General features: G+C 30.5%; 2 protein-coding genes and 3 non-coding genes across 8 annotated transcripts in view; 4 read left to right on the top strand and 1 right to left on the bottom strand.

Annotated features, from left to right (window-relative positions):
• The window catches only part of LOC105254285 (xaa-Pro aminopeptidase 1), a 34,139-nt gene extending 18,813 nt beyond the window's left edge, over positions 1-15,326 (top strand). For 2 of the 4 annotated variants that reach the window (XR_003122635.1, XR_003122637.1), the window contains exons 2-14: positions 7,765-7,988; positions 8,440-8,481; positions 9,120-9,299; positions 10,591-10,708; positions 11,005-11,383; positions 11,946-12,066; positions 12,196-12,559; positions 12,674-12,907; positions 12,999-13,162; positions 13,296-13,391; positions 13,506-13,737; positions 13,832-13,965; positions 15,069-15,326. Coding sequence is in view for 1 of the 4 variants with exons in the window: in XM_025407704.1 (XP_025263489.1) it covers positions 7,765-7,988; positions 8,440-8,481; positions 9,120-9,299; positions 10,591-10,708; positions 11,005-11,383; positions 11,946-12,066; positions 12,196-12,559; positions 12,674-12,907; positions 12,999-13,162; positions 13,296-13,391; positions 13,506-13,737; positions 13,832-13,848 (2,171 nt within the window). In the remaining 3 variants the exon portion in view is untranslated. Of the gene's footprint in view, positions 1-7,764; positions 7,989-8,439; positions 8,482-9,119; positions 9,300-10,590; positions 10,709-11,004; positions 11,384-11,945; positions 12,067-12,195; positions 12,560-12,673; positions 12,908-12,998; positions 13,163-13,295; positions 13,392-13,505; positions 13,738-13,831; positions 14,092-15,068 lie in introns of those variants that run through there. The other 2 variants (XR_003122636.1, XM_025407704.1) reach the window with 2 other exon arrangements.
• Trnaa-agc lies at positions 7,264-7,336 on the top strand. Its single transcript has one exon. It is a non-coding gene; the product is annotated as a tRNA-Ala (tRNA).
• Positions 10,015-10,195, top strand: LOC112637630. Its single transcript, XR_003122640.1, has one exon. It is a non-coding gene; the product is annotated as a small nucleolar RNA U3 (small nucleolar RNA).
• LOC112637629 lies at positions 14,489-14,676 on the top strand. Its single transcript, XR_003122639.1, has one exon. It is a non-coding gene; the product is annotated as a small nucleolar RNA U3 (small nucleolar RNA).
• Positions 15,327-15,544: 218 nt separating the features above from the next.
• LOC105253165 (protein NDUFAF4 homolog) lies at positions 15,545-17,128 on the bottom strand. Its single transcript, XM_025407703.1, has 5 exons — positions 16,961-17,128; positions 16,685-16,845; positions 16,454-16,545; positions 15,772-15,985; positions 15,545-15,681 (listed from the first exon to the last, which is right to left on the bottom strand). The coding sequence occupies exons 2-5, from the start codon at positions 16,827-16,829 to the stop codon at positions 15,545-15,547; spliced, it is 588 nt and encodes a 195-aa protein (XP_025263488.1). The 5' UTR covers positions 16,830-16,845; positions 16,961-17,128.
• Between the last annotated feature and the right edge of the window lie 379 nt (positions 17,129-17,507).

The raw sequence follows: 17,507 nt of genomic DNA, 5'->3' as shown, positions 1-17,507 counted from the left end.
TCTCTAGACAGACTATATTCATTCATTATACGTAGAATATAAAGACAGAAGCAAATATGCGCCTTACATACGATCCGAATAAGCGGCAAGATGTAATATGCAGCGTGCAATTTATCGCGTGTTTAAAAATATTAAGCCTCGATTAAAGCGAAGGAATCTCGAAACATTCAATCTAATGCGATGCAGGCGGAGAGTCGAGACCTTGGTAGCATAAATGACGTTTCGCCCGTACACGTGTTCTCGACACGTGGCATCGTATTATCAATCTGTCAAGGCCGCGCGCGGTACCGGCAGCGACCAATCAGCTGCCTCCAACTCCGCGCGTCCATTGCAGCGGATGAACGCGATTGCGTCGCAGCGGGCGCCTCCGGTTACACGCGCGCATCACGGTTACTAACCCCCTCGTCATGCCAAGTGCGCATTCGCGGTATTCGATATAGGGATGCACCTCCGTCACGGGATGCTACCCTGGCACGGTGGCGGGCACCGGCGACGCTTCGTCCGTCGGAAGGAGCCGCTAAAAACCTGGGACTCGCGACGCATCTTTTTCGCGACGCGACTTTCGCCCGATAAACGCCTGGAGACGGGGTCTGTGGCCTTGACGGCAGCTCGGAGCGAGCCACTTAAGCAGGCGACCATCTCACTACGGCCAGGGCCGTATAGCGCGCGAGGCGGTCGGTGGCGGGAAGCGTTCGAATTCCGTAGGGTGGAAGAGAGTAACGGGACTCGTTCGGCGGGGGGAGGGGGAGGGGGAGGATGGGGGGAGAGAGCGAGGGCGGTCGTGCGAGGGGATGCTGGCTGGTAGCGATTTATGATGTCTTTTTACCGTCATCTCCGTTTTTCTTTTTTCGCCGTTCCTTTCCCGTCCGCCCATTCCTCCCCATCCCCCGATCTGCATATGTACATCGATTCCCTCCTCCTCCGTCCCTCCCCCTCCCTTTATGTCTCCCTTCCATGGCGGGTTATCGATCTCCGCCGATGATGCCTGACGGCGCCAGCGCGTCGCTCTCGTCGGCTTCTCGTCGCCCTCGTTGCTACGTATATGAATGTATACATATATCCATGTGCATCAAACATGTGCGATGAATGCAACTGCGTGGAAAGCACGTCCGATGGGGAACGGTAGCGCGAAGGGATACGCGCGCGCGTAAAGCGCGCCGCAAGGGATAGTAGGGACTCTCTCTCTCCCCCTTTTTTTGTGACAACGATATAACGTGGCTTGCACGTCAGTGTCATATCGTTACGATAAGAATAGCTCGATTTTTTTCTAATGAAATGTATATGTATATCGATTATGTATACGATTCTTTGAAAAATAAATAAATGAATATATATTTATTTATTTGTTTATTATGTACATATAAATATTATAAACAATAGATTTATCCAGTTGATATATTTCTTTTGATGAAGAGTGGTACGTCAAGAGATGTGCAATTAATCCTTATTTTTTATGTTATTATTTATGGAGGAGGGAAAATATAATATATATTTTAATGTATATATATATTTAATTTAACATTTTCTATTTCCGAGGTTCTAATGGAGAAATTATCTGTAGGAATACAATATTACACATTGTGATTTTATATTATGTTTGTTCATCCTTCGTCGTTTCAAATTCAATTTCGAATGTTCTTTTCTTGTCTTACCTAAACGATACATGTATATATATATATATATATATATATATATATATATATATATATATATATATATACAGGATGAGTTTTATTTCGTATGTCAATCTTTTTATCATGCGGAAAATTATCGACTGCATAATAAATTGATCGACATAAATGTCAATTATTTAGATCGACCATTTCAAAGGCTCGAATATAATGTGTAAAATTAAATTAAAAGCTGAACCTATGTAGTATGGATTTATTATTATTATTATTAAAGCTACGTATTTATTATTATTATTATTATTATTATTATTATTATTATTATTATTATTATTGTATTACATCATATTCGAACCTTCGATACGATCGATCAAAAAAATTGACATTCATGTACTGATCAATTTATTATGCAGTCGATAATGTCTCGCATGATAAGATTGACACACGAAATAAAACTCACCCTGTATATATATATACATATGTAATTCTGATATAAATTTTATACATCAGGATTTATACATTATCGCAATTTATGATTTATATACTGAAACTAAAAAGTTTGGCCAAATCTATTCTCCCAAAGTTATCATTATATCATGAAAATTTATTAGATTCTTTCATATACATAGCTTTATCAATAATACCTCAATGTTAATAATTTCATTTATTATCAGGGAAAAAATTATATATTTTTCATTCTTTACTATAAATTAATACTTATTATTTCATATATTTTTTAGTTCTTAACTTCTCGCAGAGGTATTTGCTACGTGAAATAATTGACAGAATCACCCTTCCTTTCTACTACCCTATTGCAAAAAGCCTCGAGCCATTCCAAATCGAAGCCATATCAACCGCCTCCGAAGATGACTCCCTGATAGTTAAGCAAAGGGGATGCTTAACCGGCTTTTCGACTTTTCGTCTTTTTCAATGTCCATACTTTCTCGGTCGCATGAATCGCTAGTCCGACATTCCTCGCTTCGTTCCTCGACGACGAGCCTCATAAATTTGACGAGTCGATGACACACGCGATACACCGATGACAGAACAGAAACGTTTCGCGACACTAACATTTTCTCAGATTATTGGAAGATAAAATAATAATTAGAGAGGCGGCACAGAACAGGTAGATAATTGAACAAAGAAATAAACTAACACAACTGAGAGATGCAAATATCATAAATTGTCTGACTACTTGTAGTCCATGTGATCCTGATCAGCAGATACTGAAAATCATCTCGAGACAACTAGTTCGCAGAGAAAATCAATACGCGGCTTTGCGTATATTTTTTTAGTAGATAAATAGATAGTTTTTTTCTGAAAAGATTTTATTTAATAACACAATATTTCAAAAATAATAATTACATAAAAACAAATTAATAGAAAACTTATTAATTATATTTCGATTTCATCAAACTGCATTTATTAGAAATAATAGATTAAATATATAGATAACGAAATATAAAATGTTTAAACATGTTAAAAAACAAATTTTTACTCATTTTTATATTTTATTTTTTTATTTTTATTTGTATTCAGTTGATATTTTTTCATATTTGCATCCACATATATTTAGTATAATTATTTAAAATCTATTTTAAATTGATTTAAAATAATTTGTTTCTATAATGTTATTTATACATAAAATAAATAATTATATAGAAATATCTATTTCCAACATGAATTAGAATATAAATACATATTATTATTGACATGTTAACACGATATTTATTGTGGAATCGCACATGATTTCTTTTTTTCAATCTATAAATTTTACGTGAAGATGAAAGTTCTCACAAAGTCATATGAGAATCATATCATACATCCATCTGTCTTACTCTCATCAATGATGTACTTTTGCATTTATAATTGTAGCAATTTTCTATCATCAAAGTCTGCTTCAACAGAAACTTAACACAAGCTTAATACAACCGAATGCAGTCGATGCTTAGTCTACCGCAATTCTAATCGAATTTCCGCTGTCGAACTAACGGCATACTGCTAACAGCACTGCTAACATTTTGCTTACTAGGAGAGTAGCGATAAATGAAAGCAAGAAGACTAACTGCGAGCTGCAAGCGACAAACTGGTCCACAGACACAAGATGAAATCACGACAAGTTCTTATAGATTATGCGAGCCTGTTCAATAGATGCTAAAGATCATCTCGAGAAACAGTCCGGTCTCGCAGCATCTCAATCATCTCTCCTTCTGCACGTCATTTAATATTGAACGCACATTTCACACAGAGATATCTATACCGATATGAGATAGCAAGAGGCAAAATTATCCCAAAGACATTAATGTTCGAAGAACATATTGCAATCTTTCATAATAGTTTTTATTTAGAAATTCGACGCTCGTATTTGCAAATATTTATTATTATTATTACTGCATAATTGAATATTGGATAAATCAGAAACATCGCTATAATCGATAAATTCAACGTCATTTACATAATTATAGTTTCACGGAGGGCATATATCTTACTGTCAAAGATTATTAGAGTCATTATTAAATTCTTCATTTATTTATACAATTTTTATTAAAAAATGTCGCCTCGCAAATGTAATAATTTCCTACCTTCCGATGACATATAGCGTGACAAGCGTTGGTCTAGGTAAATCGATATGGAAATAAAACATTCGAGATTTATGAATCACGGCCATTGTGCCACGAGATTTGTGTCGGCCGTCCTTTTAACTCTTCATCGTGCTACCAGCCGGATCGGCTAGAGGCACGAAAGTGAGTGGAGAACAAACTAATCGATAGACAGCGGCAACGTGGTACCAACTAAGAAAGCGAATCGCTCTGGCCTCGTCAAGTTCACCCTCCGTGATATCTGGCAAAAATTTGGCCTTCTCGCCATGCGCTTCTGCGACATCGATTCGCTATACATGTATCTCTGGGTTTCGTTTCTCGAGTTTACCCTGCCCTGCATCCGAGAGTAACCGGAGGTTCATGGTAGCCTGGTGTCTTCGGGACAGTAAAGCGAGTGGCGAACCAATGGTCGCGAGCAAAGGCGAGACAAGAGAAGAAGAGCGCTCTCGAAATTGAATCCGAAGCAGCAAAGGATAAATGACGCACGTGAATAATTGCTTACATTGCAATATTATTATTTGTCTTTTTACAGGTGCTTTTGCCACCTGCATGAAAGCAGAAAGCGGAATGTTATGTTACGTCTACTTATAAGTGTCGAATATTCGTATTTTTATCATTGCATCAAAGAATAATTATGACTCGAGACATTACATATATAATAAAAAATAATATTAAAATAATATTAAACTTATATTTATATACATCTAATACAATATTAAACTTATATTTATTATTTTCTTTCCTTTTTATTAAAAAAATTGATATACAATATAACGGTTAAAAAAATATATGAAATTTATTTAAGTTATTTTTATAGAATTATTATAAATTTATACTTATACATACGGAAGAGAGAGAGATTACTTTAAATATGTACATAACATTTTTATTGCTAATTTAATGCTCAGGATTCTCATGTTATATGTTATTACTTTCACGCAGCTTGAAATAAGAATATTATAGAATAAAGTAATAGAGTTATTTATCAATTAATCTACGTAATTATATAAATAACATGCAAATTGTGAAATGTTTGCAATAATTCATCATCTATGTGAAAAAGTATAATTCTATTATTTCTGCAGTTATATTGTAAATGATTTATTAGAACTGTTCTAATTTCTATCATTATCTTTTTTCATCTGATGAAAAATAATGCAATATGATATTTTATTAACTTGATATCCTTTTTTCAATCTTCTCACGTGGCTATAAGTCTATCAGAAAAAATGTTCTTATCTATCTTACATTTAAAATTATTTTATCGAAGACACGAGTTCCATGTATCATTTCCGTTGCATATAATACAATGGGATTTCTTTCGAATAACACGTCTTTGTCAAGTACAATAAGTTAAGACAAGGAGATATCCGTAAATATCGAATTAAATGATGAGAGGAATAAGCAATGCAACCTTTACAGCATACGGGAAAATTACAGAGAAAATTACCAAGCTGAAAATTGTAAGGTTACATTGGAGTAAAACTTTCCTACTGCACGCTCCTACTTCCCTAGTAATATATTTAATATTACTTGATGTTTACGTTAAATTATTAAATTAAACAATACGCTGACCTAGTTATAGCGCATTAATGATAAAATACGCAAAAGTGTACATGATCTCCCCCCCTAAATTATATTCGATCCGTTTCCTACATTCATCTACAAAATTGATTTCTTATCGCGAATGCGACAATACGCGATGCATCCTTCTGATACGGTGTCGCGGTAAATTCGACGAGAAAAAAAAGAATGTGAGAAAAGAAAAAACAGACAAGAGCCGATTTGATCGATTTGGCATATGTACTACTTGTAAGATGACAGTGAAGGTTCAATATATAATACATGTAACGATCAAAACGTACGTTTCGGGACGATTAAACTCCGAGGTCGAGATGCTTCCCTGGTACGCAAGCACCACTTAGCACACCCTCTGGATTCCCATGGGACGTATACTATATGTAACGGAAATCGAAACTAGTTCCGGTCAACAAAATAAACTCACGCGAATCGCCCATTATCCGTTGTATAAAAAATCATAGATCTATAGAAACCTTAGAAACTCGTGTATCACATATTGTTTTACGTTATTTGTATAAAATCTAATTTACCAGACAAGTTTATAATGATCTTTCACAGATTATAATCTTTTAATTGAATTTTTTCGATTAATTTTCTTGTTAAAAGTTTAAACTTCTATCATTAATCTCTGATAAGATGTAACAAGAATATTTATCGTTCTATTACAATTGTATCCTTTATTTATTTTACCTGTATTTCTTGTATGATAATGTTTCTTACATGATAATGTTGAATCATAAATACATTTACATTTAAAGCGTATATTTAAATTATACATAAATGATTTACATTTAAATTATACACATACATACATACATATATATAATACAGTACCATTTTTAAAGTGGTAAATATTATGAAAAAATATGTATTGAATTATTATATTCAAATTATTCATAAATGGATTATGGCATTAAAGAGTTATGTTTTATTTTTGTAAAAAAAAAAATATTAAATTTATATTTTCTTTTTAGAATAATTTTTATCGCACACATACACACACATATACACATTTGAAATAATATTTTTCATGGACTCAGTACTCACAAACTGTAAAATACTTAAAGGAAAAATATATTAAAATTATATTTTGACAATTTATTTGGACAAAATTTCTAATAATTATTTTTCCAACACATTTGATTTAATGTTACATTGTCAAAAATGATTAAAATATTTCCGATTTGTTCAAAAATTTATTATTTATCATTATTTTTGATAGATTAAAGTCTTTATAAAATTTATTTTCAAACTTAATTAAGTACAATTCAGAATTATCGATTATGTTATTTATTCATTAATCAATTTATTCATACAATTATATCTTGACTTTTATGTAAGACAAATATTTATATTTTGTACAAATAAATTTTAGAAATTTTATTTATATTTGTTTCTGGTCAATTATATAGTCAATCATACATCAGTACTCATTAAGAAGGGTCTTCCAACCTGGGGGCGTAGCTCAGATGGTAGAGCGCTCGCTTAGCATGCGAGAGGTACCGGGATCGATACCCGGCGCCTCCAAAGATCTTTTGCAAACAATCTTAAGAATTACATTTTAACTACTTTTTTATTCTATAGATGTTATTTTATACCTACACATTTTTTATCATTTTAATTCAATATTTCTTATTTATCTATATAATTAAAATGGGTATAAAATAAATTCTTTAAATTTGTGCCAAAAAAATTAAGTTTTTTTTATATGTATTTCTCGATTTAAAAAATTTTTTTGTAATATTTATTTTCCATTTTACAATTCAATTTCAAATGAACTTTATTTAGAATTATTCTTGAGGCTTAATAACTAACTAAAAATCGAATTCAATTGATTTATTTTTTATTTATATCGTTAATGCACCTTGTATTGACATGCATATATTTATTTCGTGGCATAATATATATTTCGTCTTATTTGTTGTCAAAAAAATTAAAAAATTTGTCTGATGCAGAATTAACGAAAGCCGATAGCAGCAAATTGTCAAAACCAGAATACAACTATAATGGTGCCAAAAGATCGTATTGCCCCGCGAATGCTTATATCGGAAATCAACCAGTTAATCGATATAACAGTTCTTTGCGATTGAGACAACTAAGAGCTGAGATGGTTCGCGTAGCAGCAGTTCAAGGGCCAGCGCTCGATGGCTACATCGTTACTTCAGATGACGAGCATCAAGTGAGTTCTATTCTATTAATGTGAGAGAGATTAAATCGAGTCGATATTCACAATTATAGTTTATCGATCCAGGAATTTATTAATATATATCTTAAGACTTGTCGTGTCACATCCGTATTAGTAGATTAATCTCGACTAATTGTAGATAATATAAAATGACGATAACAATTATCACGAATGATAATTTTTACGATCATAAACATAGAGAAAATCAATTATATGATTACCATAATTTATTTAAAATCGCCAATTTTTTTATATTGATTATAACGTTGTTTATAAATTAAATTGCTTGCATTATATCAAGTCACACTGAATACGTAATAATAATAATATATATATTTTCACAGGCTTCATTGATAATGACATCGATATTACATATTTCACATAATTAATATATAATATATATGCTAAATGTCTCTTTTCTTATTTCATTGTGTTTAAATTTCAGACAGTGAGCTTTGTTTATCATGGCCGTGATGGCCCTTTAGAGGTACATGGTGTGCAATATTCGGAAGGTTTTCTTAATATTGAAAGCAATTTGCATAATAGCTTTGGTTGATTGCTTAACTGTATTTGCTAAAAAGATTTTGTGGTTTTGGATGCAGTGTTTAGTTTTTTAAAATCGCGTTTCTCAATAAGAAATATTTCAGTGATTTGACAATTTATATACGATATAAAAAAAAACATGTGATACAAATTAAAAAATATTTTTCTAAATCTTGAATAATATAATTATAAAGACTTTAAAATACACAATCGCTCGAAATTAAATTATAAGGAAATTAAAAAATTTTCTTATAATTTTTAAATGAAATAATTATATTCTCGTAAAAAAAAAAAAACATTTTTGTATTTTAAAATACATTTGTAGGAATATTGTAAGTTTCAAACTTTGGTGCGGTACAATATATCTGATATATATATATATATATCACTTGTGAAATCTTTTGATTTTTATTAACAACAAAACGATTAAAGGACATCGATTTAATTTGAAACATGGACATTGATTTTGATATATATTTCAATACTCATGGATTAAGAAAATTTTTTTTCAAATTCCTATATAATAATATCAATAATCACACATATTTTTATTAATAAAACATATAAATTTCTCTTATGTAGAGCGAAACCGTGGATCCACGTGATATGAGAAGAGAATTTCTTACTGGATTTTATGGAAGCGCTGGGGAAGCTTTAGTCACTATAGACAAAGCAATACTTTGGACTGATGGCCGATATCATATTCAAGCGGATCATCAGCTGGATTGCAATTGGAGTTTAATGAAGCAAGGTGAACTTGACGTGAGTAAATTAATTCAAGTTCAAGCTTTTTATTACCGTGATATAATACAAGGATAAGCTCTATCTCATTTTTACATACTTAATATAACATTATCAGTTTGTTTTACATTCATATATTATTCCTATATATTCCTGCATTATTTTATACAATTACATACTTTTCGCTCTCATTAATAAGTTAAATTATTTTATATTTCATAATAGTTTCTGATTTTTATCATAAACTTATATGCCTTAAAACTCAAACCCTTAAAATATCTTCCAAACAACAATTTTCATAACTTGTAAGATTCCAAAATAATAAGAATATAAAAATCAAAAGACAGTAACAATTAATAATCTTTCAATAATATTAGAAAAATTTAAATTACATATAATTTAAATTAAGCTTTAATTTCTGTGTTTTTGTTTGATATCAATCATTTTATTTTAACAATACCTTGTAATTGTAACTTTATCAACATCATCTACATTGCGCCCCTCCCCCCTCTCACTCTCTCTCTCGCTTTTATTATATGCATATTGTCTTAATAATAAATAATCTCGATTCCCAGACGACAAGATTATCCACTCTAGAAATCACATGTCTGTGCATTAGAATGTCAAAAATTTAATTGCTTTGTAATTCAATAGATGGCCACAAGAGAAAACTATTTTCTCGTAATCAAAATTTTCCAACACTACTATATTTAGGATGCTGCAGCGACGAAAGTTTAAGATATATCATATCTTCACACTCATTTGTCGGCTGTTTAATTAACCACGATGAAGAGTTTATAGCTCTTTTCCTTGAATGTGAGGGCATGAGATCTCGTTTTGTCTCGGCTCGAGATCTCTGTCGTTCATTCTTTGCACTTAGTGCGAAGAGGATGGGAAGTAGAGCTTTCTGAGTGCGTTTAAAATTTATTTCAACTTTAAAGCTAAAGTTATTAATACCATCTATTCGCATGCTTAGATAAAATTATTTTCCAGCTCGTTTGTTTAAATTGAAACACAAAATTTTTCTATCAATCATATTATTTATGATGTATCATATACATTGTATGTACATATTATATAAAAAACAGAAATCATTTATATATGATAAATATGATGAAACAAAGCATTTTTTAAGTTTATGATACGTGTATTATAACAATTTATTGTATTGTCATATATACGCATACATAAACATATCCAGATTGTCACAAAAATTTATAATTACAATTTGTAATTAATAACTTTATATGAATATCTCAATATGATTCAAGATGATTCATAACACATTAAAAAATATCTCCATTAATTTCAGGTACCAACGATAACACAATGGTTAATACATGAGTTTCGAAATCAATCGGAAGTACGTATCGGTGCTAATCCAAGATTAATATCCGCTTTTATATGGGAAATATGGGAAAACGAATTAGGTAATGACTTTTTAGATAAGCCTTTTTTTATTAAACATTATATACTATAATTCTTTTCAGTGTATATTTAATTAAATTAATTATATTTATAAGACGTATACATATATTTATAAGACGTATACATATATTTTTTTAAAGTAAAATTTGTATAAAAATCTTAATTTTATGAAATAAAAATTTTTTCTTTCTATCGAGCTTCCAAACAAATCCTAATATTTATCGAGACTATTCTAATATCGATGATCGTGCAAATTGATTTTCTTTCACACAATTAATGTGCTCCTATTTGTGTTCAGCGAATTCACCTATAAGATTGGTCGCAGTCCATAACGACCTGGTGGACTTGATCTGGCAGGTGGGCCGACCTGAATACAATCCACATGCGGCATATCCGTTGCCGGATCAGTACTCTGGTAAACCATGGCAAGAGAAAATTCGGAATGTTCGGCTGGAAATGGAACTTTCATCGGCCGATGCGCTTGTCGTTACCGCTTTAGACGAGATAGCATGGCTCTTCAATATTCGTGGCTACGACCTGCCGCACACACCCGTCTTAAGAGCCTATGCGATCGTCACTCATGGATTCCTGCACCTTTATACACCACATCACAAGATCCTACGATCCGTCGACATACACCTCAAGAGTGATTCTTGCTTCCACGCGGACTGCGTCAAGTGAGTGAGCAGCATTCCTTGGAAAAATATAGAAAATCTAGAATTTTTATAGGCATTTCTTTTGTATCTGAAGAAGTGAAGAAATTCTTGTAAAATTATTCGGACTCAGGGAATAATTTAACAAATTTTCTTTTTAATAATTTTGTTCTTATACAATAAGTAGCCGGAAATTGCCGATAAATTAAGTTGCGAATTATAAAATATTAGAAAACATATATATCATTGTTTAAAATATATTATAAATATATATATATGTCTCTTATTTATTTATTCAAAATGAAAAGATTATATAAGCGAAAAATGTGTATTTTATAAAGTTGCTGTGTAATTCAGTAAATGGCCACAAGAGAAAATCATTTTCTCGTAATCAATATTTTACAACACTACTATATTTAAGATGCAGCAGCGATAAAAGTTTAAGATATATCATATCTTCACATTCATTTCTGTATCTAACCACAATGAAGTGTTAATTCTAATCTTAGAAATTGAATATAGTCAATAATAATAATAAAATTGATAGTAATAATAAGAGTAAAATGATTGACTATTATCATTACAGATGGCACAATTACACGGCTATTTGGTATGATTTAAAAACCATGTCTCAAGCTTGGAACACAGTGTGGCTTCCATCGCCTTATGGATATACATTGGGTGCGTCTAAAGAAATATACAATTCTGTAAGTGTAACTACAGAGATAACGCGGTCATGCGTATATTTTGAACGTTGAAATGATCTTATGCGCTCAAATTTCGAATCAATAATTAAAAAATTTATAAATATACTGAGTATATGGAATTTTTTGTAGATTCCACCAGAGAAGAGATTGGCTAAGCCCTCGCCTGTAATCGATCTGCGAGCGGAAAAAAACAAAGTCGAAATAGCAGGTATGAGAAGATCTCATCTGAGAGATGCGGTAGCTATGTGCGATTTTCTAGCTTACATGGAAGAACAATATGAATTGGACTCTGAAGGATGGGACGAGATGCAAGTGGCGAGAGTGGCCAATGAATTTCGTTACGAACAAGATAATAATAAGGGTATCGCTTTCCCGACAATCGTGGGATATGGTTCGCACGGTGCTTTACCGCATTATGAACCAATTAACTTAACCAATGTTAAAATCGGAACCACGTCCACGTTAGTGGTTGATTCCGGAGGACAATACTTGGGTAAAATTCCAAATTTTCTTACTCTTTTGCTAAAATAATTTTGCTAATTTTAATATTAGACTCAAAAAATTCCGAGACATAACGTAAAACGTATAAAATAAAATTATTTGGCAGATGGTACCACTGACATAACAAGGACTGTACATTTTGGAGTACCGACCGATGAGCAGAAAAAAGCTTATACAAGAGTGTTGATCGGTTCGATCGAATTATCGTCTTTGATCTTCCCTAATGATTTAACGACAGATCAATTGGACGCTATTGCACGGAGACCGTTGTGGAGTACCGGTTACAATTATATGCATGGGACTGGTCATGGAATCGGTCATTTCTCTTCAGTTCATGAATGTTTGTAATCAGTAGTTTTCTGAAAATAATTACTAAAAAAGATTAAATATAATTAATAAAAGCCATTCTAATAGAACAATACATATTGCAGCACCTATCCATGTAGCATATTATGGATGCAAAAATTCAGTAACAGGATGTTCTCTTAAATTGAAACCAGGATTCTTCCTATCAAATGAACCGGGATATTATAAAGAAGGCGATTTTGGAATTCGTTTGGAAAATATACTTGAAGTGATTCCGGCTAGCAAATTGGTAGATCTATATATTACCTCTGTATTATATCCTACATAAAACACACAATGATAACTTTTTCTTATCAATACATTTTATAATTAATAATATAATTATGTGAATTATTAGTTGCTAATTGTTAGTTATGTTTCAGATTCATAATGGGCAAAAATTTCTCAAATTCAGAGATATTACTCTGGTTCCTTATGAACCGAAACTTATTGACATCAATATGTTAACTCCATTGCACGTAGGTCTTAAGCACATTTGTCTAAAACTATACTGAATTTATATATTATAAGAAACAAAAACGATAAAGAATAAAATAAGTGTTGATTATAATATTAACACGTGTTACGCACAGCGACGTTGGTTAAATAACTATAATAAACGTATACGGGAAGAAGTTGGTGCAGAATTGAAAAAAAAATTAAAAATGAAAGCATTTTACTGGATGATGGAGAAGACTATGACCATTCCAAAAACAAGTTTAGATATCCAGGACTTTTTTCCTGATTATTCTCACTCGATGCCGTCTAACCACAAGCAATTCCACATCTTGATTGTGATTGTTGCAATTTATCATATCATAGCAAGTAAGCAATATATTCAAATAATCTATATTTTTACATGATTTCATTAACGATGTTATAAATTATTATGTAAATACTGTATAAATTTTTATTGCAGATTGCATAAGAATGTAATTAATGTAATTAATTTAGAGAATATATATATTACTTTGGACTGATGACCGATGTCATATTCAAGCGGACCATCAATTGGATTGCAATTGAAGTTTAATGAAGCAAGATGAACTTGATGTAAGTAAATTATTTTTATCTCAGTTTTGTTTTACATCCTTAATATAACACGATATAACACTATATAACACCTTATAATATCTTACATATACTTGTAAGATTCCAAAATAATAAGAATATAAAAATCAAAAGACAGTAACAATTAATAATCTTTTAATAATATTAGAAAAATTTAAATTACATATAATTTAAATTAAGCTTTGATTTCTGTGTTTGACATCAATCATTTTATTTTAACAATACCTTGTAATTGTAACTTTATCAACATCATCTACATTGCGCCCCCCCCCCTCCCCTCTCACTCTCTCTCTCGCTTTTATTATATGCATATTGTCTTAATAATAAATAATCTCGATTCCCAAACGACAAGATTATCCGCTCTAGAAATCACATGTCTGTGCATTAGAATGTCAAAAATTTAATTGCTTTGTAATTCAGTAGATGGCCACAAGAGAAAACTATTTTCTCGTAATCAAAATTTTCCAACACTACTATATTTAGGATGCAGCAGCGACGAAAGTTTAAGATATATCATATCTTCACACTCATTTGTCGGCTATTTAATTAACCACGATGAAGAGTTTATAGCTCTTTTCCTTGAATGTGAGGGCATGAGATCTCGTTTTGTCTCGGCTCGAGATCTCTGTCGATGATCGTTCATTCTTTGCACTTAGTGCGAAGAGGATGGGAAGTAGAACTTTCTGAGTGCGTTTAAAATTTATTTCAACTTTAAAGCTAGAGTTATTAATACCATCTATTCGCATGCTTAGATAAAATTATTTTCCAGCTCGTTTGTTTAAATTGAAACACAAAATTTTTCTATCAATCATATTATTTATGATTTTATATTTATGATGATATTTATGATGTATCATATATATTGTATGTATTATATAAAAAATAGAAATCATTTATATATGATGAATAAACAAAGTATTTCTTAAGTTTATGATATCCGTATTATAACAATTTAATGTATTATCTTATGCACACACAGACATATCCAGATTGTAACAAAAATTTGTAATTACAATTTATAATTAATAATTTTATATGAACATTTCAATATCGAGATCTATAACACATTAAAAAAATATTTCCAGGTATCAATGATTCCAGGTATCATGATAGAATGATTAATACATCAATTTTCGAAATCGATCAGGAGTACGTATCGGTATTAATCCAAGACTAATATTCACTTTTATGTGAGAAATATGAGAAAACGAAGTAGGTAGTGACTTTTTAGATAAGCCTATTTTTTGTTAAACTATAATGTTTATACTATATTTCTTCTCATTCAATATTTAATTCAGATTATTTAGATAATCAGATTGCATAAGAATGTAATTAATATAATTAATTTAGAGAACACATTTAATTTCTGAATATTTTAACGCGCGCGCGTTGTGGAATTTTTTTTTCACTATAAAATATACATTATTTCCAATTTATTTGTTGATATTTAGGCGCTATACACTCACACATATTACATAATTATATTTAGAAAAAAAAATCATATATGTACAAATAATCTTTAATAAATTATTTTTCTATATATACATATATAATATTCATATTACTTTTCTTTTTCTAGAAGATCCCTCCTCTTTTTTTCCTTCATAGCATCATCAAACATTTCTTGGAATGAATCATCTATTAATGTTTGTGAACTTTCTGCAGTTGTATAAAGTTTAAAATGTTTTAATATATCGTCTAAAAAGATTGAAATATATAAATTTTAAATATTAATATATGAGTATTAGATTAATTTTAATTTAATTATTAGAAATAAATGCTACATACCTACTATTTTCTTATCTATTTTATATTCAACTGCTATGTTTTCACTGTTATATGTTACAGGATCATGTTTATGTTGCATAATAAATTCTAAAATTTGCTTTAATGAACACTTTCCTGCAGGAATCATTGTAGGTTCGAAAAAATCAAGTGAATATTCTGGTGTAATTCTGTTCTGAGGTAAAAGCCTTGGTTCTCTCATTGGCTCAATTGCTTCCTAAATAATAAATTACAAAACTTTATATTTTTATAACAAATTATTTTCATGTCTTTCTTAAGGCTCTTGTGTCCTCATGATCATATTGAATTATGATGTCAGAAACGAGAAATCACAAATTTTATTCTTGCAAAATATATAAAAGTAAGTAATTCATTTTTTGCTAAAAAAAACAGACTTTACAACATTTTTCCAAGATTTATAAAATTATTTAGTAATTTTCGAATTAAAAAGAGTCTTGGTGTATTTAATTAATCCATATATTATTGAACGCATATGATTGCATTTAAAAAAAATTATTTCAATATATGTCTCAAGACTAAAACGTATGATTTCTCACTTCTGATATTACAATTCAATATGACTGTAGTCTTAAAAGTAAAAAAAGAACAAATGAGAAATCATCCAACAAAAACTTAGCATATTAAAATTAAATTTAAGGATATAAATTTAAAATAGAACACATACTTGTGGGTCTGTTGATGTTACAAAAACATCTTTTAAGCGTTGATCCAGTTGCATATTCTTTTGATAATGTTCTTTTATGAAATTTGGATTTACTAAACACAAAAAGATACAGAGTTACATAACAAACTTAAGAAAGAATATCAAAGAACATATTTCTAAATTTAGTTTAATTTTCAATTAATAGTCAATCAATAATATGGTAAGAATTAATATTATATAATTCAATATTACCTTCTTCCGACAATTTCTTTTGCCTTTCAGTGGATGGATATTGAGGTGCAGGTATAGGTTTCTCTCGAGATATGATTCTTGTCGCACGATTTTCGATATTGAACGTGCGAATAGGTCGTATTAACATAGAATAAACTTTTCCCATTGTTAAAGTAGCTTATCTAAAATAAGATATAAATTATTCAGTATCGTACCAAGTATGAGCTAATGATAATCAATCGTTAAATAATTAGAAATTATGACATAAAATTACTGTTAATTTTAGCTGTAACGTACAAGCTATATAAAATTTGTCATATATATAACGAGATATATCCATGCAAAAGTTTAAAACGCGACGTGCAATTAAAATTATATTTTCAATGTCTCATATAGGTTAGAAATCTTATATACATCCGAAAATCTCTCTGAACAGTCTGAACTCTGAATCTCGACTTCTCGATCACGAGAAAATAAGATTAAGGAGAGGGGATCATCATTCAGCATTTTCAACGATTCGCCTTCTGCGAAACATTAAGGCCGAATTACACATCGAAAATTGAAGATTGGAGTTGAAGCAATCGGAAAAAAGGAATTAAATTTTTTTTACAGTCTATCTAATTTACGTTCAAAAATTTTACAAAACATAAACATATATTCATAAACAACAAATATAAACATATGTCCGATCAAAAATGAATCTTGAATCTGACTAATATATATAAAATATTAGTAATATAAATAATATAAAATATATCCCATTATTTTAAAACACAAGATTCTTTACTCAATTAATCAATCAAATGCTTACTCGAAACATTTTATTGATTAATCCAAATATCTG

This window comes from Camponotus floridanus, unplaced genomic scaffold (assembly GCF_003227725.1).
Source record: "Camponotus floridanus strain SB8 unplaced genomic scaffold, Cflo_v7.5 scaffold184, whole genome shotgun sequence".
Taxonomy (NCBI): Eukaryota; Metazoa; Arthropoda; class Insecta; order Hymenoptera; family Formicidae; genus Camponotus; species Camponotus floridanus.
Note: the sequence above shows the minus strand (reverse complement) of the source record. Positions and strands in the feature narration are given on the sequence as shown.